Source organism: Gymnoscopelus microlampas (genome assembly GCF_963454915.1).
Source record: "Gymnoscopelus microlampas genome assembly, chromosome: 2".
NCBI lineage: Eukaryota > Metazoa > Chordata > Actinopteri > Myctophiformes > Myctophidae > Gymnoscopelus > Gymnoscopelus microlampas.
Genome location: NC_139939.1, coordinates 6,183,664 through 6,208,343, shown reverse-complemented (window position 1 = coordinate 6,208,343; position 24,680 = coordinate 6,183,664). Strand labels below are relative to the sequence as shown.

Here is a 24,680-nt window from a genome sequence, read left to right as displayed (position 1 = left end):
AGTATTGCACTCTGACACATTGTAACTCTATGAGAAAATGGCCACCGATCGGATTAAAATGCTTTTTATTGAACAATACGGTATATGCAGATACTTCTATGGGCCCGTACATAATTGTAACATCCGTGGCCATGGGGTAAGCACTTTATATTTGAAACCTGAACGTTAATGTAGATGTACGGGCTAAAAAGAGAGAACGTGCAAACACCAGGTTGAAGTTCATCCATGACTGTGTTTCAGGGCTACCTTTCCATGCGGTCCAGTATTTCTTCAAATAATGAAGAGATTAATTAAATACAGCAGGCAAGACACGTTTATTTGTAAAGCTCATTTCAACAAGACAATTCAATGTGTTTTACATAAAACATCATGCAAAAATAAACACATTAACAGGACATTTGAAAAAATGAATTCAGTAAAAGTTAAAAAGTTAAGCTATCTCTTTAATAGGAACCAACTATTCAGGACACCGAGCAAACAATGTAATATAACGTTCATTTGAATACAATTAAAAATAAATGTAAATAGAAAAATTGTACACTAATGGATTCAGTAAACTTTATTAATGCTATTTTGACACATTTTAAGTTTTACATTGTAACTATTTACATGACATTTTAGCCTGTATAAATACATGCCAGTCATGAATCTACATCATTCCAAAGATAGACAGATACCACTGTGTTAATGCTGCGTGTATTCTGGACCATAGATATATATAAAGTGCTGGACTATGCACTGATTCATGGTCATTGTCACAGTGATGACAGGTCCTCTGCTGCACCTCTGTGGTCACATTGTGCGTTACAATAGCAGTTTAGGCATTTAGGAGACACTCTTATCCAGAGTGATTTCCAAGTGCAACATCAGAGTAAATGTCATGAACCCTGGTCAAAACAGTGTGGGTAATTTGACATAAAGAGTGCAAAGACAGTTTAGTGAAACTAGGATACCAGGTAAACATCAATCCTAGCGATCTGTCTGTGAACAAATAACATATAACCTAATACTAGCATTTATTCTCGAGCTTGGAAGCCAGGAGGGAGATAAGTGTAGGGAGTGTGGCTGATGTGCTTTAATGCTGACATTTGAATTTGCATAGGAGGCATAATGATGCGTATTTGCACTCACTGAGAAGTCAAAGAAGAGAAAGAATCATATAATAATACTCAAACTGCTCCAGTTGCCAGCCGTAGAAGACTGGTTGTACTGTACTGGGCAGCTCCCAGTTACAAATGCCTGTTAACTGAACCGTGTGTAGTAGTCAGGAAATTACTGAACATTTTTCATTCCATTTGAACACTCAGAGTTAAATGAACAGTGAGGATTTGTACTGTGAGTGTGATGTAACAGTAATGTGTGTTCTCTCTGCAGACGTGACCCTCACCTCAGCTCAGACATGAATGACAACATCCTGCCTGCTGCCTGCCAGAGTGAATCACCCCAGCCTGCCAAGAGAGGGAGACTGGACACTAACCGTGTGTGTGTGTGTGTGTGTGTGTGTGTGTGTGTGTGTGTGTGTGTGTGTGTGTGTGTGTGTGTGTGTGTGTGTGTGTGTGTGTGTGTGTGTGTGTGTGTGTGTGTGTGTGTGTGTGTGTGTGTGTGTGTGTGTGTGTGTGTTAGGGCTGTCAGAACGAATTTCGGGATTCGAAAATAATTAGAATTTAATAACAATCGAACGCTAAAATTGCCATTCGAATGTAGTTAAAATAAATAAATATATATAATCAATCACAAGGGATCCCAATCCCCATTGTACCGAATAAATCCTAGGTTCACATTACGACACCAGACCAAGAAAGGCAGTCCACTCAGAGAGTGGGTGGGGTCTAGCTCTGCTTGAAAGCTTGAAATTTTAAAAACGTTTCCAAATTTGATGGAACCCATTGATTTCACAGACTTCAGTGCTCTATCCACCTGTTTCCGTGGGAATTTACTGGGGCAAAGGCCTGGTGGGGGAAATATCCTATACATAGCTGGTCACAGATCGCATAGTATGCGATCTGTGACCAAATGCAAACACACTGTGCTCCTACTTCCTGTGCCTCCGCAGGATATTTCCCCCACCAGGCCTTTGCCACAGTAAATGCCCACGGAAACAGGTGGATAGGAAACCTATAATGTGTTGTTTTGACTCATTAACTGTCACTGAGGGACTGATGTACAAGGAAGAATATGAGTATGACATTTCACAAGGTACACAAACACAATGACTGTTTTCAAGCCACATTACCAGATCAGCAACATTACTCACAAATGAATAGTCGTTTATTTGTCTGATTTATAAATCTCCTTCTGGATGGTTTTTGTTGCACTTCAGGAGGACGACACCAGCGTACATCTATCTTCAGTGGATGATAGAGAATGGATGTTTGTGGATTCCAGCCATCCTAACAAGGTGTTAGAGGGCCTCAACAGGCTGCGGCTCAACACTACCTTGTGTGATGTGATTCTGAGCTGTGAGGGACAGGAGTTCCCCTGCCATCGTTACTTACTGGCCTCCTTCAGCCCTTACTTTTTTTTTTAAAAGATTTGTTTGTGGTAGATTTTTATTATTTTTCATTGAAGAGGGACAGGGAAAGTAGGCTGACAGGAAGAATGGGGAGAGAGATGGGGGGAAGACATGCAGGAAAGGCCGACGGGAACGGGACGCGAACCCTGCTATTAAGGATTTTCAACCAGGGTGCCTAGACCGCGACGCCACGGTCTAGGCCCTTCAGCCCTTACTTTGAGGTAAATACACACATTTATTGACCTGCTGCAGTTAACCCATTAAGACTCAAGGTCGATTAAAAAAAAGTCTTCTAAATCCAGTTCCAAAACAGTTTTCTGAAAAAAACGTATGTTGCTATATCAGTGTTGCTCAAACCTTTTCATGTCATGGACAACCAAAATGATATGTAATTTGGCCGCGGAGCCCTTTTTCAAAATATTTGTGCCAGGCAGGGACCTCCAGTAGCAAAGATTTTAGTTAAAAATGTTTGCTTTAACAATTTTTGTATATCTGCTATTTTTGGAGAGGGAGAGAGAGACTGGGTTAAGGGAATGACCCTCAAATCTGCCTTGGCTTTCTCGTGCACCCAACACCATGCTATATCCAATCAATTAATTGGTTGTCACAATGTAAATACAAAGGGCCTAAAAAAAACATGAACACTCCAACCTTCACCTTATTTCAACCTGCACAGGCAATGTTTACATCAGGCATGAGGGAGTCCACACAGGAAAGGGTGACCATCAGCGGAGTGGAACCTCAGCTGATTGGTTTGTTGGTGAACTATGCCTACACATCTAAGGTGTCCATCTCTTCTGCAAATGTGCAGGTAATGTATTATCATTAGGATTTTGGAGTTCTGAGAACCGGTACCATTACAGTAGTACAGTACAGTACAGACAGAATAGATAGTTTTGTACTGCTGTGTAATTTCAGAACAAAGTAAGGCATGCATGCTCTCAGAATGAAACCAAGTGTCCCCCAGTAGTACAACATTGTCCAAAGAAAGAAAAAAATGCTATTAATGTCATTGACTATGGAAAAGTATCAGTTCTGGCACCACTTAGGCACCTTAAAAAAAACAAAAAAAAACACTTACGCAGGGGTTTAGTACAACATTGTTCAAATTGGCCTTGTCCAAAAAGAAAGTAAGCAATTTATGTCATTGACCGTTTTGGAAAAGTATTCAAAAACGGTCAATGACATAAAAAGTATTATATCGGTTCTGGCACCATTTTAAAAATACCAGTTTAGCACCGGTATCGGATCAAACCCAAATGATACCTGTCGCTCAATATCATAAACATTATTCATTGTCATGTTTGTCCTGTCGGTGCTAAGTAAAGATATTTTGTTCATTTGGTGTAGGCCCTGCTAGCAGCTTCCAACTTGTTGGACGTCACGGCTGTTCGTCAGGCCTGCTGTGACTACATGATGCGTCACATGGACATAAATAACTGTGTAGGGGTTTACTGCTTAGCCGAGGCTCACTCCTGCAAAATGATGGAGAAACGCAGCATGGATCTCATTCTGCAACACTTCAGTGTCATCTACCAGCAGGTCAGTCAGTCGTTGGATTGATAATATATTATATATGATGATAATAAGAGAGGCAGTTGTTATTAAGATGTCTTCTATTTGTGGTGATTTCCTTGAGTTAGAGGATTATGAAAAACTTGAGATATGTTCTGTTAAAGGAGCTTTTGTTGTGGCAGATTTGATCTGTCAAGCTTGGGAGAGAAGACCGAACATTATGTATAATTATGAGATATAATTGAATGTATTATGTGAATATACTGTAAACATGCTGTAAGCGTAGAATGGTGTCTTATAAACCCATGAGGGCATCATTAAACAAGCTCAGAAGTAGGTTGTGCACATCCAGTTCGTTGCTGGTGCTGGACACAGAGTAACATTTTAAAAGAATAAAAGTCCACATAACAGCATCGCTGTTTTTTATTTATTTTTATTTTTACTTTAAACAGAGAAGTGATACAGGTAGTACAACATTTCGGCCACATATGGCCTTCATCAGGAGGCCATGTGTGGCAAAAAAAAAACACTTCTAGGAGCAATGCTGTTGTGCAGACTTGTATTCTTTTGAACCATTTCATTAAACAAACCATCCATCACCAGTGAGCACTTTGAAAGGAGAAAAGGTTACTTCTGTATGAAGTATGAGAACAAGGGCTTATCTATCAGCTAATCTACTGTATGTATTTTTTCTCTACTAATAGGAAGATTTCCTCTCGCTCTCTGTGGAGAGACTGGCAGACATTCTTTCCAGTGACCACCTCAATGTGCCCAAGGAGGACATGGCGTTTGATGCTGCCATGTTGTGGTTAGCCAAGTGTCCTACCCGCAAGCAGAACTTTGAAAAGGTCAGTCACCTTGCCAGACGATCGGTGGTCTCTCCGCCTATCGATACGTCTGGGTATCTAAATGCAAGGTAGTCGCTAGAACAGCGCCTGCTGTCCACATGCTTGGCATCTATATATCGTTGCTGTCGGGCAGAAACTTCCTATCCATGTTTTTACTTTTTGTGTTTTTTCATAAATTAACGCCCTGCTTGATCATACTACAGTGTCACACACAAGCATCAAGTAGTTTTCAGGATTCAAATGCAAAAACGGCAAAAGTAGCAGATCGACAAGCTACTTGTCGATCTGCTACTTTTGCCGTTTTTGGATTTGAATCCTGAAAACTAACAGTTTTGGACATGGGGTTTCCACCCGACAGAGATGATATGGTATTAGCTGGTGCATGATTGCTATTTATTACACGGCTTGGTTGAATGCTTGATTCTGATTGGTCAATCTCTCAATTCAGCGGTGTGTTATTTCTTGATAATGACCTCTGAGCTCTATAACTGTCTAATCAAAGGCTCAGAGCACCTGTCCATATCAACCTGCACTGCTTGATTTTATGCTGTATCCAACATGACAGCCATGTAAACAAACACACAATGTAACTTACAGCTAAATTATGCTCTCAATAATGTTTTTGAAAACATTTGAAGCGAGAAATGGACGATCCAATAACCAAAAAAATATTCTATTTGATCAACACTGTTTTCCGAGGCGAGCGTGTCCACCCAGCGCAACACTTATGGAATACTTTTGTTACTTTTGGGTCAATGTATTAATTTATTTATTAAGTAGCCGTTTAATAAGCGGGATAATTGACAGGTCTGCGGTCATTATTGAGAAGTAATAATGTGCCTCAATAATGACCGCATACCTGTCAATTATCCCTTGCATAATGATGTTCACCCAATATCCAGTTGGACTATTAAATCAAGAGTGTTCTATGTGATTGATTGATGTACTTTATTTAGTAAGACATGAGTGTGAGAACAACAGTACATGGAAGTGTGTTCTTTAAGGTGCTGGAGCAAATTCGTCTGCCTCTCATCAGCCCGTCCTACCTCGATACTGTGATTGAGTCTCTGGAGGTGGTGAAAGAAAACCAGGGCTGCCAGAGGTTCATCTCTGAGGCCAAGGATCGGCCCTACCGTAACACAGCACGCCCACGCAGGACCACAGGTATCCTGCTGAACACGCACATTCATGTTACAGCTGATGATGGTGCAAAAAAATACATCAAGACAAAATGATTTAGCTTAAATATTTAATGAATATCTTAATGAAACTCACAAATCATTCTGTGTTCTCCTAATATCTGGCAAAAAAATATGATTGGTTCGTTATTGTCTATAGACTATGCTTTCACATCTGTCCGTCCGTGTGTGGTCCGTGAGCTCTGTCTGTCCGTCCATCCGTCTGTCTGCGAACAGCTAATCTCCGGCACCGTTGGACTGAAGGGTTTGAATCTTTGTAGTAAGGTTGGGCGACAGGACAAATATATCGGCAGTCTGCGATTGGATGAGTCCAATAGTCGAATGTTTTTATTAGGCTATTTGTTTTGGGACGATATTTGTCATTTTATTTAGCAAAATGAATGTATCCTAATGGTCTGCCTCCTCGAGAATTAAACTCTTCAAATATTGCCAAATTAAATGTAAAGCGCAATACAAAGCGTGCGCGAAATCTTAATACATTTGGAACATTTTAATAATGATTATTGATGATGATGATGATGAAGGCACGCTCTTGTTGCACTTATTTCCGACGAGTCTAGGCTACAAAACCCTGTCCCCTCCCCGGTAGGTAGGCTACTGAATGGAGCGGAGGAGAGCAGAGGAAAGAGGGAATAGCTTTTGCTTTCCTAGTTGTCTGTTTATCAGCTACTGTACGTTTGATGATAGCTGTATATACATTTTATATATAAAACACAATTTTAACTACAGCTCTAGTTTCTGCAAATCCTCACTGTGCAATTTCCAAGCTTGACGCAGGAGTGCATTTTCCCCGGTCTCACAAGATCTAGCACTTTATTCTTAACTTTTGCTGTCAAGTCTGTATATTAAAACTTGTGTCAGCTTATATCCCCAGTCAATCAATGCGATTTGAAATGTGATTTCACTTGCGACCCGACGCGCGTTGCAAGTCCCTTTAGTTACAGAGGAGGGTGGCCCGGGCGGGTGATTTGTCCAACAGCAGCACGATTCATTATTTGTCCGAATATAAAATAGTAAAATTGAATGGGTGTGTTTTGCGACATCGTTGCTGCAAACTGAGGTAGGCTTCTCTGCTTCAACTTCTCTGCTTCATCTCCTAGCCTGTGATCTTAGCTTAGTCCTAAAAGAATATCCTATGGAAGTGATATGTTTGACAATTCTTTGTTGTCTAAACAAGTTTTGGTCAGTGAGAGAGTGAGATTGGTGCATGGCAGCAGAAATACAATCATGCCGTCTCATCTCCGTTTGTTCAATGACAGTGTGCAGTCACGTTACTATAGTAATCCGACACTGCAGGTCTTACAGCCGAATGTATACTCCGTCGAGTCGTGTGCCGAAAATAGCAGATATACAAGCTCACAATGTGTCGAGTCCACGGCACGTTGTGAGCTTGTAGATCTTCTATTTTTGACACTTGACCTGCTGTACAGGCTTACAACTCGAGCTTAACTGGGGACTGGCGAGCTATTCTCACATTATCGCTTTTCTAGCTTGAATATATCGTCAACCGGTGATTTTTTTTTTTTGGCCAACGAATATTTTGGCATATCGCCCAACCTTACTTTGTAGGCACACTGGCCCTCATTTATCAACGCGGTGCAGCCCGAATAATGAGCGTACGGCGTAATCACCGCACCTTTCGGCATTTATCAATATATCCTGACGTGGGCTTCATCCTACCGTAGGCTGAAATCTCACGTCTGGTCGAGACCAGTTGTTGACGTTGGCTGCACCCGTTTATTCCATTCTAGACCTGCGGAGCACCATTGTCTGACTGTCTGACAAGCATCTGGACACATAATCCACTCCTAAATGTGTATATCTACACTAATAAATAATTGCTGTGAAAATATATCATTTTGTAAAGTAATTTAAACAAACTGCTTTAACAGTCATTCAGATAAGATTGTAGATCGGTCTGTATTGAAAATAGCAGATCTACAAGCTCACAAGCCAGCGTTGCATCGCGACGCGTTGTGAGCTTGTAGATCTGCTATTTTCAAAAATATACGAGCGCTTTTGCGCCGGGAGTCCCGCGGTCGGGACTCCCGGCCACCTTTTCATGGACAGTGTGGTCTACAAACTTACAGTAGCTTGTCCTATGTTATGGAGTTATGTCATAGAGAGTTATGTAGGCTACACAACCTGGCTGGGTTAAGGATATAAACCCGACGCTCCAATATTAACGTGGCGGCACGGAATCACTGCATTCCGCCCGAGTCTCATGTACCGCTACGCTACATGAAAGACAAAGTTGGGCGGGCGCGTGTGTGTGTGTGTGTGTGTGTGTGAGTGTGTGAGTGTGTGAGTGAGAGAGACAGCGAGAGAGCGAGTGAGAGAGGCGTGTGTGGCGAGCGGGGGACGTTTCTTATTGGCTTTTCATGTCTTTGGTCGTATTCTGGTTCGTCTTCATGTCGTAAAATCGGGGCGTTTTGGAGGGCGTGTTATTTAAATGACGCTCGTTTCAGCCGTGACATTTATCAACGCTGGGACCAAGTGTAAGCTCGTATCAGCTGTGTAGGATGCGTTGATAAATTTGACTTCGACGTTGGTGTACGGCCGAATACAGTATATGGAAAAATATACGCCGGTTTATACGCTGCGTTGATAAATGAGGGCCATTGTACATTGGAGGCCAGAGCAGAACCTTTCACATAGGTCTGTTACAGCGCCACCAGGAGGCTGTTTTTTAAAGAACATTTTCTAGTTTTCTAAAAACGTTTTTTATCACACCTACAGATTTTGTCCAAACATCACGCAAATCGGTACACATTATCTCTATAGTCATGTGATCAAGACAGATCTGTCTGATTTTTCTGGGTTTATTTGGCTTCCAAAGTTTGCAGGAGTGGCCTGTCGTGAAACTTTCCACACACATTCCCACTAGGTCAAGGAAGAAATGGCACCCTATATTATTCAAATCATCTCATGGTGGCGCTACAACAGCCCACTTCACCTTTTGGCCTATAACTCTTGAACCGTAGGGCGTACAATCAACATATTTTTTCCCCTGGATTCCTTGGATCATGACGCAATTTATAGGCTATGTTTGTGCCAGATTGCATTTTCTGCCATAGTGCATTATCTTCAAAACACACTTTTTGCTACTACAGATTTTGTCCAAAACTCAGAAATCGGTACACATTATCTCAAGATGTATGAGTCAGATTTTTCAGATCTCATTCCAATTGGCTATGACTGCCTTCCAAAGTTTGTGGGCCCTAGGTAGGCAACCCAGCCTGGCGGAGATGTGCCCTGTGGAGCACACTTTTCTATTTGCATCATGATTTTATTATTTTGATTTTAAAATTCAGGCTTTGATTTAGATTGTTGCGAGTTATAAATAGTTTAACAATACATTTCAAAATGAATGGCAATTTTCTCCTGGATTAATTCAGGAACTACTAGTTTTGGCTATCACATTTCACTGATGTAGAGACTGTAAATTTGCTACTTTGTAAAATGTGAAAATCTTGGTGGTTAACGGGTGACAAACTGAAACTCAACATCTATCCAAAGGCCGGCATGCCTGTGAGATGGTCTCTTTTGACTTAATCTCTCAAGAACAGATCCAGAGCTGCACTACTGAATCTGTCGGGAGCCCCGTTCAGAATGTGTCAACATTGGCCTACAAGTGGGCGTGCCTTAGATCAGGAAGCGGGCCACGTTTTACCCAATCAAATGTAGTGGGTGGGATTAACATCTGTGCGTTCGCTTCCCACTGGAAACAAACCCAAACTCATTTAACAATAGCGTCCTCGGCAGGGGCACGGTGGCACAGTCGGTAGTGCTGTCGCCTCACAGCTATAAGGTCCTGGGTTCGATTCCCGCAGGGGACGCTGTGGGCACTGGGGGCGTGTTCTCTCCTCCGCGTCATCAGGAGCAAATTCGTCTGCCTCTCATCAGCCCGTCCTACCTCGATACTGTGATTGAGTCTCTGGAGGTGGTGAAAGAAAACCAGGGCTGCCAGAGGTTCATCTCTGAGGCCAAGGATCGGCCCTACCGTAACACAGCACGCCCACGCAGGACCACAGGTATCCTGCTGAACACGCACATTCATGTTACAGCTGATGATGGTGCAAAAAAATACATCAAGACAAAATGATTTAGCTTAAATATTTAATGAATATCTTAATGAAACTCACAAATCATTCTGTGTTCTCCTAATATCTGGCAAAAAAATATGATTGGTTCGTTATTGTCTATAGACTATGCTTTCACATCTGTCCGTCCGTGTGTGGTCCGTGAGCTCTGTCTGTCCGTCCATCCGTCTGTCTGCGAACAGCTAATCTCCGGCACCGTTGGACTGAAGGGTTTGAATCTTTGTAGTAAGGTTGGGCGACAGGACAAATATATCGGCAGTCTGCGATTGGATGAGTCCAATAGTCGAATGTTTTTATTAGGCTATTTGTTTTGGGACGATATTTGTCATTTTATTTAGCAAAATGAATGTATCCTAATGGTCTGCCTCCTCGAGAATTAAACTCTTCAAATATTGCCAAATTAAATGTAAAGCGCAATACAAAGCGTGCGCGAAATCTTAATACATTTGGAACATTTTAATAATGATTATTGATGATGATGATGATGAAGGCACGCTCTTGTTGCACTTATTTCCGACGAGTCTAGGCTACAAAACCCTGTCCCCTCCCCGGTAGGTAGGCTACTGAATGGAGCGGAGGAGAGCAGAGGAAAGAGGGAATAGCTTTTGCTTTCCTAGTTGTCTGTTTATCAGCTACTGTACGTTTGATGATAGCTGTATATACATTTTATATATAAAACACAATTTTAACTACAGCTCTAGTTTCTGCAAATCCTCACTGTGCAATTTCCAAGCTTGACGCAGGAGTGCATTTTCCCCGGTCTCACAAGATCTAGCACTTTATTCTTAACTTTTGCTGTCAAGTCTGTATATTAAAACTTGTGTCAGCTTATATCCCCAGTCAATCAATGCGATTTGAAATGTGATTTCACTTGCGACCCGACGCGCGTTGCAAGTCCCTTTAGTTACAGAGGAGGGTGGCCCGGGCGGGTGATTTGTCCAACAGCAGCACGATTCATTATTTGTCCGAATATAAAATAGTAAAATTGAATGGGTGTGTTTTGCGACATCGTTGCTGCAAACTGAGGTAGGCTTCTCTGCTTCAACTTCTCTGCTTCATCTCCTAGCCTGTGATCTTAGCTTAGTCCTAAAAGAATATCCTATGGAAGTGATATGTTTGACAATTCTTTGTTGTCTAAACAAGTTTTGGTCAGTGAGAGAGTGAGATTGGTGCATGGCAGCAGAAATACAATCATGCCGTCTCATCTCCGTTTGTTCAATGACAGTGTGCAGTCACGTTACTATAGTAATCCGACACTGCAGGTCTTACAGCCGAATGTATACTCCGTCGAGTCGTGTGCCGAAAATAGCAGATATACAAGCTCACAATGTGTCGAGTCCACGGCACGTTGTGAGCTTGTAGATCTTCTATTTTTGACACTTGACCTGCTGTACAGGCTTACAACTCGAGCTTAACTGGGGACTGGCGAGCTATTCTCACATTATCGCTTTTCTAGCTTGAATATATCGTCAACCGGTGATTTTTTTTTTTTGGCCAACGAATATTTTGGCATATCGCCCAACCTTACTTTGTAGGCACACTGGCCCTCATTTATCAACGCGGTGCAGCCCGAATAATGAGCGTACGGCGTAATCACCGCACCTTTCGGCATTTATCAATATATCCTGACGTGGGCTTCATCCTACCGTAGGCTGAAATCTCACGTCTGGTCGAGACCAGTTGTTGACGTTGGCTGCACCCGTTTATTCCATTCTAGACCTGCGGAGCACCATTGTCTGACTGTCTGACAAGCATCTGGACACATAATCCACTCCTAAATGTGTATATCTACACTAATAAATAATTGCTGTGAAAATATATCATTTTGTAAAGTAATTTAAACAAACTGCTTTAACAGTCATTCAGATAAGATTGTAGATCGGTCTGTATTGAAAATAGCAGATCTACAAGCTCACAAGCCAGCGTTGCATCGCGACGCGTTGTGAGCTTGTAGATCTGCTATTTTCAAAAATATACGAGCGCTTTTGCGCCGGGAGTCCCGCGGTCGGGACTCCCGGCCACCTTTTCATGGACAGTGTGGTCTACAAACTTACAGTAGCTTGTCCTATGTTATGGAGTTATGTCATAGAGAGTTATGTAGGCTACACAACCTGGCTGGGTTAAGGATATAAACCCGACGCTCCAATATTAACGTGGCGGCACGGAATCACTGCATTCCGCCCGAGTCTCATGTACCGCTACGCTACATGAAAGACAAAGTTGGGCGGGCGCGTGTGTGTGTGTGTGTGTGTGTGTGAGTGTGTGAGTGTGTGAGTGAGAGAGACAGCGAGAGAGCGAGTGAGAGAGGCGTGTGTGGCGAGCGGGGGACGTTTCTTATTGGCTTTTCATGTCTTTGGTCGTATTCTGGTTCGTCTTCATGTCGTAAAATCGGGGCGTTTTGGAGGGCGTGTTATTTAAATGACGCTCGTTTCAGCCGTGACATTTATCAACGCTGGGACCAAGTGTAAGCTCGTATCAGCTGTGTAGGATGCGTTGATAAATTTGACTTCGACGTTGGTGTACGGCCGAATACAGTATATGGAAAAATATACGCCGGTTTATACGCTGCGTTGATAAATGAGGGCCATTGTACATTGGAGGCCAGAGCAGAACCTTTCACATAGGTCTGTTACAGCGCCACCAGGAGGCTGTTTTTTAAAGAACATTTTCTAGTTTTCTAAAAACGTTTTTTATCACACCTACAGATTTTGTCCAAACATCACGCAAATCGGTACACATTATCTCTATAGTCATGTGATCAAGACAGATCTGTCTGATTTTTCTGGGTTTATTTGGCTTCCAAAGTTTGCAGGAGTGGCCTGTCGTGAAACTTTCCACACACATTCCCACTAGGTCAAGGAAGAAATGGCACCCTATATTATTCAAATCATCTCATGGTGGCGCTACAACAGCCCACTTCACCTTTTGGCCTATAACTCTTGAACCGTAGGGCGTACAATCAACATATTTTTTCCCCTGGATTCCTTGGATCATGACGCAATTTATAGGCTATGTTTGTGCCAGATTGCATTTTCTGCCATAGTGCATTATCTTCAAAACACACTTTTTGCTACTACAGATTTTGTCCAAAACTCAGAAATCGGTACACATTATCTCAAGATGTATGAGTCAGATTTTTCAGATCTCATTCCAATTGGCTATGACTGCCTTCCAAAGTTTGTGGGCCCTAGGTAGGCAACCCAGCCTGGCGGAGATGTGCCCTGTGGAGCACACTTTTCTATTTGCATCATGATTTTATTATTTTGATTTTAAAATTCAGGCTTTGATTTAGATTGTTGCGAGTTATAAATAGTTTAACAATACATTTCAAAATGAATGGCAATTTTCTCCTGGATTAATTCAGGAACTACTAGTTTTGGCTATCACATTTCACTGATGTAGAGACTGTAAATTTGCTACTTTGTAAAATGTGAAAATCTTGGTGGTTAACGGGTGACAAACTGAAACTCAACATCTATCCAAAGGCCGGCATGCCTGTGAGATGGTCTCTTTTGACTTAATCTCTCAAGAACAGATCCAGAGCTGCACTACTGAATCTGTCGGGAGCCCCGTTCAGAATGTGTCAACATTGGCCTACAAGTGGGCGTGCCTTAGATCAGGAAGCGGGCCACGTTTTACCCAATCAAATGTAGTGGGTGGGATTAACATCTGTGCGTTCGCTTCCCACTGGAAACAAACCCAAACTCATTTAACAATAGCGTCCTCGGCAGGGGCACGGTGGCACAGTCGGTAGTGCTGTCGCCTCACAGCTATAAGGTCCTGGGTTCGATTCCCGCAGGGGACGCTGTGGGCACTGGGGGCGTGTTCTCTCCTCCGCGTCATCAGGGCCCATACCCTAGGTGGGGTTGGTGAAAGGGCCCACTCTGTGTGGAGTTTGCATGTTCTCCCCGTGTCTCCTAGGGTAGGTACCCTCACAAAAAACATGCAGTAATCCTGGTCACTATACTGCCTCCCCCTGGCCAGCCGGGCGCCTGATGGAGGGGAAGGGAACTGGTTGGAATAACGTGTTCCTTCCACGCGCTACGTCCAACCAGGGAAACTCCCCCCTGTCAGGTGACAAGAAGGTCAGTTGGCTCTCATGCATTGAAGGAGGAATGAGCTCGGCCCTGGCCTCCCTAGGTTGGCAGAGGGAAGGTAGTGCCCAGGATTACATAGACAATTGGCACTGGGTGTAAAAAAATAGGTTTACAAAATCGCGGGATAAAAAACAAAAAAAACAATAGCGTCCTCGGAGCCGACAAAACCACAGAAAGTTAGTAACATTTTAACTTGTTCTTCAATTATAGAAATAAGTATAACCAAAACGATCCATGTTCCGTGGGAGAAATGGTGTTAGTGTTCCGTGGAGAAATGTTGTTAGTGGGAATGAAAACATAGGTGCACCACCGGAAGTGGAGGGCTGAGGGCAGACCCAAACGTCGGTTTCCAGTCGGCAGCATTCCATTTATTTGCTCCCCCCAGAGTCAAAAGTAAAAGAACAGCAGAGGGCCCTGTTTTTCCTTTTTTTTGACGATGGGTTCCCATATTGCTTTTGACTAAACAAATGTGGTTTCTCCTTGAACTCTTAAATGTACTGTCTCACCTGCTTGTTGAAGTGATCGTGACGATGGGAGGACTGACGCCTGTCATGCCCAGACTAGGCTTTCACAAGGTCGAGAGCTTTGATCCCCTGACCAATCAGTGGAAGACTCTGGGAAAACTGCCCCTGAAAGTAGTCTACCATGCTGTGGTTATGTCAGGTGAGGATTACTATCAGAGTTTGTTTTATTTGATTTGCACAACAGAATATATATTCATAATATACTAGTTTTTTCAATGAGAAAGATGACAGATAGTTGTTGTGCCGTTGAGGTAAGAAACCCTACGGGGGCTTAGGCTATACGAGAACCTCACCGTTTACATTACATACGATTTGAGTTTGAGAGTCAATCAACTTACTGTTTTACTTCTGAACTGATCTGTAGTGATGTAGTCACGTAAGCAGAATGCAAAGAGTAAAAGGTAGTGCTTCAAATAAGCTAGGATACCAGGTAAACACAAAATCATCTGTCCCTAAACAACATGCTATCTAAATTACATGAACATTACAGCAAAAAACAAATCTAAATAATCGTATTTATTTTTGGTGAATGTCGGAACTTGAAATGTTGGCACTTTAACTGGTAAGGGTTTGCAAAACAGTTTGCAAAAAGTACAGAGGTACAGTTATACAATATTACTAAAAGGATAACACAAAAGGGCAAGGCCCTGAGGGTTTGTTTCCATTGTGGTCCTATGTATTCAATTCATCAAGAGATATAAAGACATACAATACTATACAAGAAATCATCAATACTAGGAGCGATACAAGTACATTTACGGAAAAACAGTGGGGGGTAATTTCTTACTCCCTCTGGTGTTGTGCCCGCGGGCGTTTCTCACCCTTTTGAAGTAGTTGGACAGGTACATGGGGTACAGGGGTTAGGTGAGTCCTAGGTGTGAGGTCTAGTAATAGTCTGATTAGCTTGTTTTGAGAGGTCTGTAGTTTTGATTTCAGTGCCTTTTTATAGGTGCTAGAGTACCATGAGGTGCAGCGAGTATACGTATACGTATATATGTTTTGTGCGTGCTCTAGGGCTGAACGATTTTGAGAAAAAAAACAAATTGCGATTTTTCTGACTGATATTGTGGTTGCGATTTGATTTGTTTTAAATTGATTAATTTTTAAATTAAAAAAGATTAAATCTTAAAAATAAAGATTTAAGTCAAGCTTCAGTATAAACATACAGTATTCACTGTATGTTTAAAAAGTAATTGGAAGTAATGGAACATTACCAAATTTCATACCATTTATTTACTGTTCTAGATTCTAATAAATAAAGATGAGAACTATTATAAAGATAGCTTATTGTAAACAACCCAACTTTAAACTAGTTAAGTCATTAACTTATGGCTCAAGAAGAGAAGCACTTTCTGAAATAATGAAGTTCAAGTAATACAAATAAATAACCCTAACCCTAAAATTAAACAAATAATAACCTTTTTGTGTAAACAATTCACAATAGTGAAATAAATCGGTCTTTCACTTTACTGATACAATGTACTGATATCCAGTACTGATACAATGTACTGATATCCAGTATTTAGCTTATGTAGATTAACATTCAACTAAAATGTAACACTTTTTTTTGTCTCACAAGGCAAAGTCCTCTCCTACTGTACATTGTATTCACTACTCCTTGGAAAGTCAAAAACTCAGAATACACAAGTGACAAAGATACAGTTCATAGTTCATCGCTTCTTTTGGGCTTGTTTTCATAGACCTGGTTGCTTATTTCTCTCACAAAACCTGGCAACACTGACCAGGAAGTGCTTTTCATTGTATATGTATTGTTTACATTGGATCACAGCATCCAACAGTAATAGTTTAATAATGATGGTAAAAATATAAGTTACACTTACAGAAACAAAAATAGATAGGAACTAAAATTTACAGCAACAACAATACTACTACACTACTTGTGTCGCACCGAAAAGAACATTTTACCGCTACACGTCCGCTATCGCGGACTTGTACAACACGGCCATTCAACAAACTATAAATACACATAGCCACCGGAGAGGGACAGGGAGCGAGGGACGGGGAGTGAGGCGGGGCGGACTCGCTTCTCCATCACTCCCTCCCTGCAGAGATAGAGAAGGAGACAAGTAGTCCCACTGGTGCTCTGGGATTAATATTAATGCGGGAATGAATATTATGATAAAAAAATAATTAAAATCGCGGCCTTTGCGATTAGCTAATCGCGATTTCGGTTCGAAGACGATTAATCGTTCAGCCTTAGCGTGCTCCATTGTTTTGGAGGTGAAGAGACGATCAGACAGACAGTGAGGAGCGTGAAGCTGGACATAAAAGGCGTAATGATAAATGTCTGTGCATATGCCCTGCAGGTTGGGTGTGCAAGAGGTGATGTAGGTGTGGTAAGGAGAGAAACGAAGAAGGACAGATGGTACTGGACATTGCAAAAACTATGGAAATGGCTGTGGTTAACTCCTATTTCAAGAAGAGGGAGGGAAATGGTACTCTGTAGGATGACTCTGGAGTGTAAGCAGAGGAAGAGAGTGAAGGTAGAACCAAGGGTCAAATTGTGAAATTTGAACAAGGAAGAATGTTTTGTGGAGTTCAGGGCACTTCAGGGCACTGGCCGGCAGTGAAGAGTTGTCAGATGACTGGGAAACTACTGCAGAAGTAGTGGTAAGGGTAAAAAGGCATTGGTAAAAAGGAAATGGGATGGCCAGAGATGCAAAGAAAGCAGGCAGGAGTATAAGGACATGTGGGGTATGGAGAAGAGAGCAAGGAAGGAGAAAAGGACCTGTAGCGTTTGGCTAGACAGAGCGACAGAGCTGGGAATGATATGCAAGAGGTTAGGGTGATAATGGATAGAGATGGAAATATTTTGACAAGCAAAAAGTGTATTGAGAAGATGGAAGGAGTACTTTAATGAGCTGATGAATGAAGAAAATGAGAGGGAGAGAGAAGGGTGGAGGATGTGAGGATAGTGAACCAGGAAGTTGGTGGGGGGGATTTAGAAGTGAGGGGAGCTGTGGAGAGGACCAGGTGATGACCTAAGCAGTGGAGAAGATTTTCAAGAACAAGGGCGATGTACAGAACTGTAGTAACTACAGAGTTATAAAGCTCATGAACGCATGGGATATCTTGGCTAGATAAGTGAACCATCACAGTAGTATAGAAGACGAAGAAGACAGACTATACTGTATATGAAGACATTTTAAGTTGTGTATGCGTATGAAAATATACATTTTTTTTACAATAAAGCTCATATGTCTGACTGTACCTCGTGCTGTTTTTCATTTCTGTCTAATAAAGTATTAAATCAATAACACATACATTGATTTAATTCTGCTCTGCTTCCACCATAGGCTATTTTCTGTATTTGGCCGGAGGGTTAAAACTTGTATCACGGTACTCTGGTCCAGTCAGTAGAGAGATGTGGCGCTATGATGTTGACCATAACTCCTGGTTGAAGATGGCTCCCATGAATGTGCCACGCTTTGAATTAAGTAAGACTATTGTATGACATTTCATTTAACCATATTAATGTCGTCCCTATTTTGGGCATACCATTATAGTAATCGTCTTCTTTACATGTATATTTATAGATAATGTCATGGCAATAATTGTGCAAAAAAACACTAATTTATTCTTTATTCACTAGCTTTTGCTGCCACTTATATCTTGAAAAAGAGATATCACGAATAGTGATTTTTAGCATTTGAATTATTCAACCTATTAAAATATTTGATTAATCGATTTGATTATTAAAAAAATAAAATAAAATAAAAATAGTCTTTGACAAATCGACTCAAGGAATGCTAGTTAACGTCAGGCTCCTTGCCGGAGCGTCGACTTTTAGGGGACAGCCCTAGGCACAACCTCACATAGAGTATGAAATGATTTGACAACAATCAACCATGAATGGATTAGGAAAACTACCAACCACAGCTCACAGCTGCGTGTCTGCTGTAGAAAAGCCACTGATTTATATAGAATAATCGACTTTGATGTACTGTGGTCGAATAGTGGTTTGATAGTCAAATATTCGAATATTCGATTATTCTATTAATGCCCTAACACATACACAATACACACTATTACAATACAAACATCACATAATTATCCAAAGAAATGAACTGTTTTGCCATATAACTTTTGATAGTGGTAGTAGCGATATGTTTATAATTTGGCCCAATTATAACGTAGTGCTGGTATTTGGTTTGTTTTTTCAAATGAATGCAATTTGAAGTTGAATTAAAAATGATCTGGTGCCCTGTCTTTAACTTTGTTTTGGACTAACCGCTAATAGTTGTTGCTTTGGTTAACCAAGCAGAGGCTGCATAGTGCATACGGGCAAGGTCATCAGTTCTAAATATCAGTTTTATTTGTTTTGTTTCCCTGCTCAACCCCTCATGGTCCATAGGGCTGGTGATGCTAGATGGATATGTGTTTGCAGTGGGCGGCAGTGATGGAGACTCACTGGAGCGCTACGACCCCAAGACCAACACCTGGCAGCTCACAGAGTCTGTCGGTGTGGAAGCCTATGCCACTGCCTATGCTAAGCGTTGTATACCTGCTACAGTGGTGGCTCTAGATGGACTGCTCTATTTTATTGGTATGGAACATTGGGGAGAAAAAGGGGTAAAAAATAATTGGCTACTCTAAATTTAAAATAAAAACAACGTTCTAAATCTTAAGTTTTCTGAAAAACATATGTTGCTATATATATCTAAAATGACACACAGATTTGTATGGAGGCAGTGGGGCTACTTGTCTGCTATTTTCAGTTTGTTGTTCAACAAATTATATAGGGCTTACATGGCTAAGACAATAACCACAAATCAAACCATGGTCATAATGGTTAACTGAAAAGGACCGTGTGTGTGTGTGTGTGTGTGTGTGTGTGTGTGTGTGTGTGTGTGTGTGTGTGTGTGTGTGTGTGTGTGTGTGTGTGTGTGTGTGTGTGTGTGTGTGTGTGTGTGTGTGTGTGTGTGTGTGTGTGTGTGTGTGTGTGTGTGTGTGTGTGTGTGTGTGTGTGTGTGTGTGTGTGTGTGTGTGCGCGCTCTCTCCTGGACCCTAGGTGGCCTATCCCCTGATAAGATAAAACCCCATGAGGCCAAGTACGACCCTGAAACCTCTGTTTTGACAGAAGTCGCTCCTATGCAGGTCCAGCGTGATATTCCGGCTGCCTGCACTCTGAATGGAAAGATCTACGTTGCAGGTATCATATCTGTTCTTTAAGGCCCTTAGTGGTGGAAGAAGTACTCAGCTTTTTTTTTTACTTGTAAAGGTAGCAAGTGGCTTAATGTTGTTTTTTAGCATTACCGGGATGGAGCGGATAAAAGCACCACATTTTGCATGAGACTTATTTAGAACCTACTTAAGCCTAGGAACAGAAATGTCAAAACTCTACATACAGGGCAAAATAATTATGCCATCAAGTCATGACTCCGAGGAAGGTCGAAAGACCGAAACGTCAGTCAATATTTTACTTGCACTGCATCAATAAAAGGCTTAAATTGTCCGTTCTGCTTCAGCGCTCTTCTCTTATGCATCTATTGTCCCTACCCTTGTGACGCACTGGACTGGCCGTTTAAGGCTGAGGCGCAACAGTAGTATCCCTTTGTTCTCAGGGCACAATAATCCTCTTTTTTAATATCCATAAAAAACAAATATAAGATTGATTTGTATTAATAAACTAAATCTGCAAAGTAAGGAGCAAAAGCTTTCAAATAATTGTAGGCTACTGAACTAAAAATGTAACTGTTTGCCTCTGAGATGTAGAGTAGAAGTAAAAGTGTATTAAAAAAGTTCAAACTAGGGATGCAAATGATCTATTAATTCATTAATTGATAGTTAATAACCTTATCGATCGATTAATTGATCAGCATGGTTTTTTAGGATCAAAAGGAAAATTCTTCTGTCCGAAACCAAAAATGAGTGCAGAAACATAATTGCCTTAACGTATATAACATTAACGAGCGTCAACGAGCATCAGCTGGACACAGACACAGACAGACACACACACCTCCCCTCTGCAGTGCTCTATGGAGTCTGTCTCATTCATCTCCAAAAGCCCTTGAATATGATTAAGGATTAGTGTAATTATGTTAAGCTTTTATCTTTTAATTGATTATAGATTAATTGTTAACATCCCTAGTTCAAACACAAATTAATTAAAAGTACAAAAAAAACAGGTACAGGTACTATATAATAATATACATTACAATAATAAATACATGTTAGTTCCATAATAGACTCGCTTCAACTTAGTTTGGGCACATAATAGAACTCCCTATGCTCTTCTTGGTTATCTATAGGTGGCATTTTGGGTTATCCTGGTAGGATCACAACTCCCTCAATGGAATGCTACAACCCTAAGAACAACCAGTGGACCATGTGTGCCCCCATGCCAGTGAAACGCTACATGCATAGCGCGGTTGCAGTGGATGGAAATATCTACTTACTAGGAGGGTGTGTCAAGCGCCACGAGAGGTAACACAGAGCTGCTCCGCAAATGTCTGGGGAAAATGTGTCTTGTCTATTAGACCAACTATTTGTTTACAAACATTGATACCCCCCCCCCCCCCTCTATTTCTTTTTTTTCTTTTTTTCACTCTTCATACCAGTAACCTGTAAGCTGATTGTATGACATTCTGTATAGTAGTGTGTATATCTGTCTGTCTCTTATATGTCATCATGATTTGTGTGCATGGGGATCTCATCTTAAACAAGCTCAGTGCTTAATGAGTCTCCCAGTTTAGTAGACCTAAACTTTTTATGCATTTTTTACTATTTTGAAAAACATTTTCATAGCTGATCTACATCGACACGTTGTGAGCTTGTAGATCAGCTATTTTAACTATAGGGCCCTGAGACTGCAGGCACAGGTGCGGGTTACATATAATCAACTCCCAAAAGATCCTCAAACATGTTGTTTTGGGGAGCGCTGGTTTCAGTTCGTTCAACGTCCTCATGTGTATAGGCTGGTGAGGCGGGACATATACTTTGCCGAGAATAGGCAACGTACAAGCTCACAACGCGTCACAGATGCGACCGTTGTGAGCTTGTAGGTCTACTATTCTCGGCCGGTCTCTGCGAGCTACACCATTGCACGACGGAGCTGGAGCTGGGAAGGCAGGCTCTGGTACCGTGGTCATGAAGAGCACGTCCCTCTGTGCGTCTCGCGGCTAATGACAGCGACTAGAGGCGGGGTTTTGATGACAACTGGTTTGGGAATCGCTAAGAAGTATACATTTCAAGAGGGAGCGATCACAGTTAAAGGAGACATCCGGGCATTTTAAGTGTTATCTTCGATGTGTGGCAAATCACTCACCAACGTAGAAATGCCCATTGAGTTACTCCACAGATCCCCCTGTCGACCCCCACCGCTGGCATAATAGGAGGCGCGAGGATAGCCCAAATTCGCCTATTTTAACAAATGCAAAGTCTGTTTTATTTCTCCTAGCACTGACTGTGGAGTCCCATGATACCCTTACAGGCGCTGAAAGTCCCGACAAGCTAACCGCTAATAACAGAACGAGCTAACGCTCGTTGCTTGTTTCTCTCCGAACCTGGCAACCTGGTGTTGCCAGGCAGAGAGATAAGCAGCTCCTATTATGCCAACGGTGGGGGTCGACAGGGGGATCTGTGGAGTAACTCAATGGGCATTTCTACGTTGGTGAGTGATTTGCCTCAGATAACACTTAAAATGCGCGGATGTCTCCTTTAACATTGTGAGCCTTCTTCCTCCGCACTGGGAGGAAAACGGCATGTGAAAGTTTGATGGAATGCATTTTGACTTGTGAGTGCTGTGACCACCTTTTCATTGCATCTTATGAACGGTCGGGTTCTTTTGAAGCCAGCCTGTGCGCGCACACTCGCTCTTATCAGTGTGATGTTGTCTGATAAGGGGTCTATTTGTCTTTCGCGTAGGTATCCCGTAAACATTGAACGCTACTGTGAAGAGACGAACACGTGGGAAACTGTGGGAAAGATGCCTTCTGGTCAGAGTGGTCGCTTCAATATGGCCTGTGTGTCTCTCAGGCTGAGGAAAGATCATGCACCCGCCGTTCATGATGTAGATCATGCACCCGTGGTTGATGATGAAGACGATGGTGTGTGTTTCAGTTCTGATTCATACGATGAAGAAGATGAGGAAGATGAGGATGATTATGAATGGTGTTAGGCCAATAGATTCCAGTAGGATTTGGGGTGTCAAAGCTCCGATCTTATTCAGTAGGTATCTGTGCCCTCGATAGGGGAATCGTTGCTGTCGGATGGAAACCTTGTATGTCCAAAACTATCTTGTAAGTAGGCCATTCATTTACGGGGGGGGGGGGGCTTCTGCCCGACGGCAACAAAATAATTATTGGATTAATTAGCCCTGTTTTCATCGGCACATGGTTCATGGACTATGGATGTACACTAAAGTATTACAGTTGCCTGTTAGGTTAACTGCTCAGGTTTCGCTGTCAATAGATTGTATATTGCTCGTTCTATTTACTGCTGATTTACATATACGTTGTACATAATATATGACCCTTACTGTGTAGGCTGGCTGACACTGTGCATACAGTATATCAGCCTCACATCCACTGCTGACAGTCTGTACATATACAGTAGATATATAAAGACAGGAAAGCCATTAGGATAACTTCAAGGACACTCACAAGTTCAACACGTCAAGGATATCATTAAAGCCTTTGATTACCTTTTTTTGCTGGTTTGAGAATTGCAATTTTATTCTGTTAGTGTTTGGTCTCATAATGAGGGTGATGGTATGTTACCTGTATGTGTAAACAGCAAGGCCGTGCAAGTTATGTTTTGTTTTTGTCTCTTTTTGTGTGCCGATTTGTACAGCAAATGGTTCCTATTTATTATTTTTATGTTTATTTGCTGGATAAGATGCTCTGAATATATTGATGATGCAGAAAGACCTTTTCTCCATGTTTGTCTCTAGGAATTAATGTAACAAATTGAAAAGTTACAAAGCCATATAAGGACAGTTTATTCTAGGTTCAGTCCAGAGAACCACACATCCACTTGGACTGTAAAAAGTTATAGACTCTAATCAAGAGCACACAGTATTTTTTTGTTCTTTGACATATGCTGTAAATATATGTTCATATTCTGGTGATGGATAGTGCCTTATTATATATATTTTGTAATAGTTCATATATACACTGCTGTCCGGGTCAGTTCAAGTGCTGATGGGCTAGGTAAGACTGCTATTTTTATTTGTTTGTATTCAATCTTTATTATTTATTTTCCCCTTTATTTGCATTTGAATCTTAGTTGTAATCATGTTCATGCCTACTGCAGTGCTGCTATTACACCCAAATTCACCATGGGGATCAATAAAGACTGATCTATTAATGTCTTTAATGTTTTATTTTATTTCCTATTATTACTTAACCCTGGCCACATGCAGCCCAGTGGTTCCTCTTCATTCCTCCAACCTGTGTCATACTGTGACATACTGTATATGAATGAATGTCTCCATAACTCTGTTTGATGAAGACTCAACATGCATCCAAATGTTAGACATGAATAGAATTATTTGATTTCCTTATAGCCATGTGTAAAATATATCCTACCAGGACCTCTAAAACGGCTGGTTTTATATCCTACCAGGACCTCTAGAACTGCTGGTTTTATATCCTACCAGGACCTCTATTCTGCTGGTTTTCTATCCTACCAGGACCTCTAAAACGGCTGGTTTCATATCCTACCAGGACCTCTAGAACTGCTGGTTTTATATCCTACCAGGACCTCTATTCTGCTGGTTTTCTATCCTACCAGGACCTCTAGTACTGCTGGTTTTCTATCCTACCAGGACCACTAGACCTGCTGGTTTTCTATCCTACCAGGACCTCTAGACCTGCTGGTTTTATATCCTACCAGGACCTCTAGAACTGCTGGTTTTAT

General features: G+C 41.6%; 1 protein-coding gene across 1 annotated transcript; it reads left to right on the top strand.

The window, feature by feature from the left end:
- Positions 1–225: 225 nt before the first annotated feature.
- Positions 226–22,938, top strand: LOC311053483 (kelch-like protein 23; the record flags this gene model as incomplete). The annotated part of the gene is made up of 13 exons (XM_084069061.1): positions 226–257; positions 1,375–1,478; positions 2,054–2,082; positions 2,321–2,459; positions 3,205–3,323; positions 3,863–4,054; positions 4,732–4,875; positions 5,880–6,065; positions 9,955–10,108; positions 14,794–14,937; positions 19,174–19,365; positions 21,071–21,245; positions 22,686–22,938. The coding sequence occupies 13 exons, from the start codon at positions 226–228 to the stop codon at positions 22,936–22,938; spliced, it is 1,863 nt and encodes a 620-aa protein (XP_083925187.1).
- Positions 22,939–24,680: the final 1,742 nt, after the last annotated feature.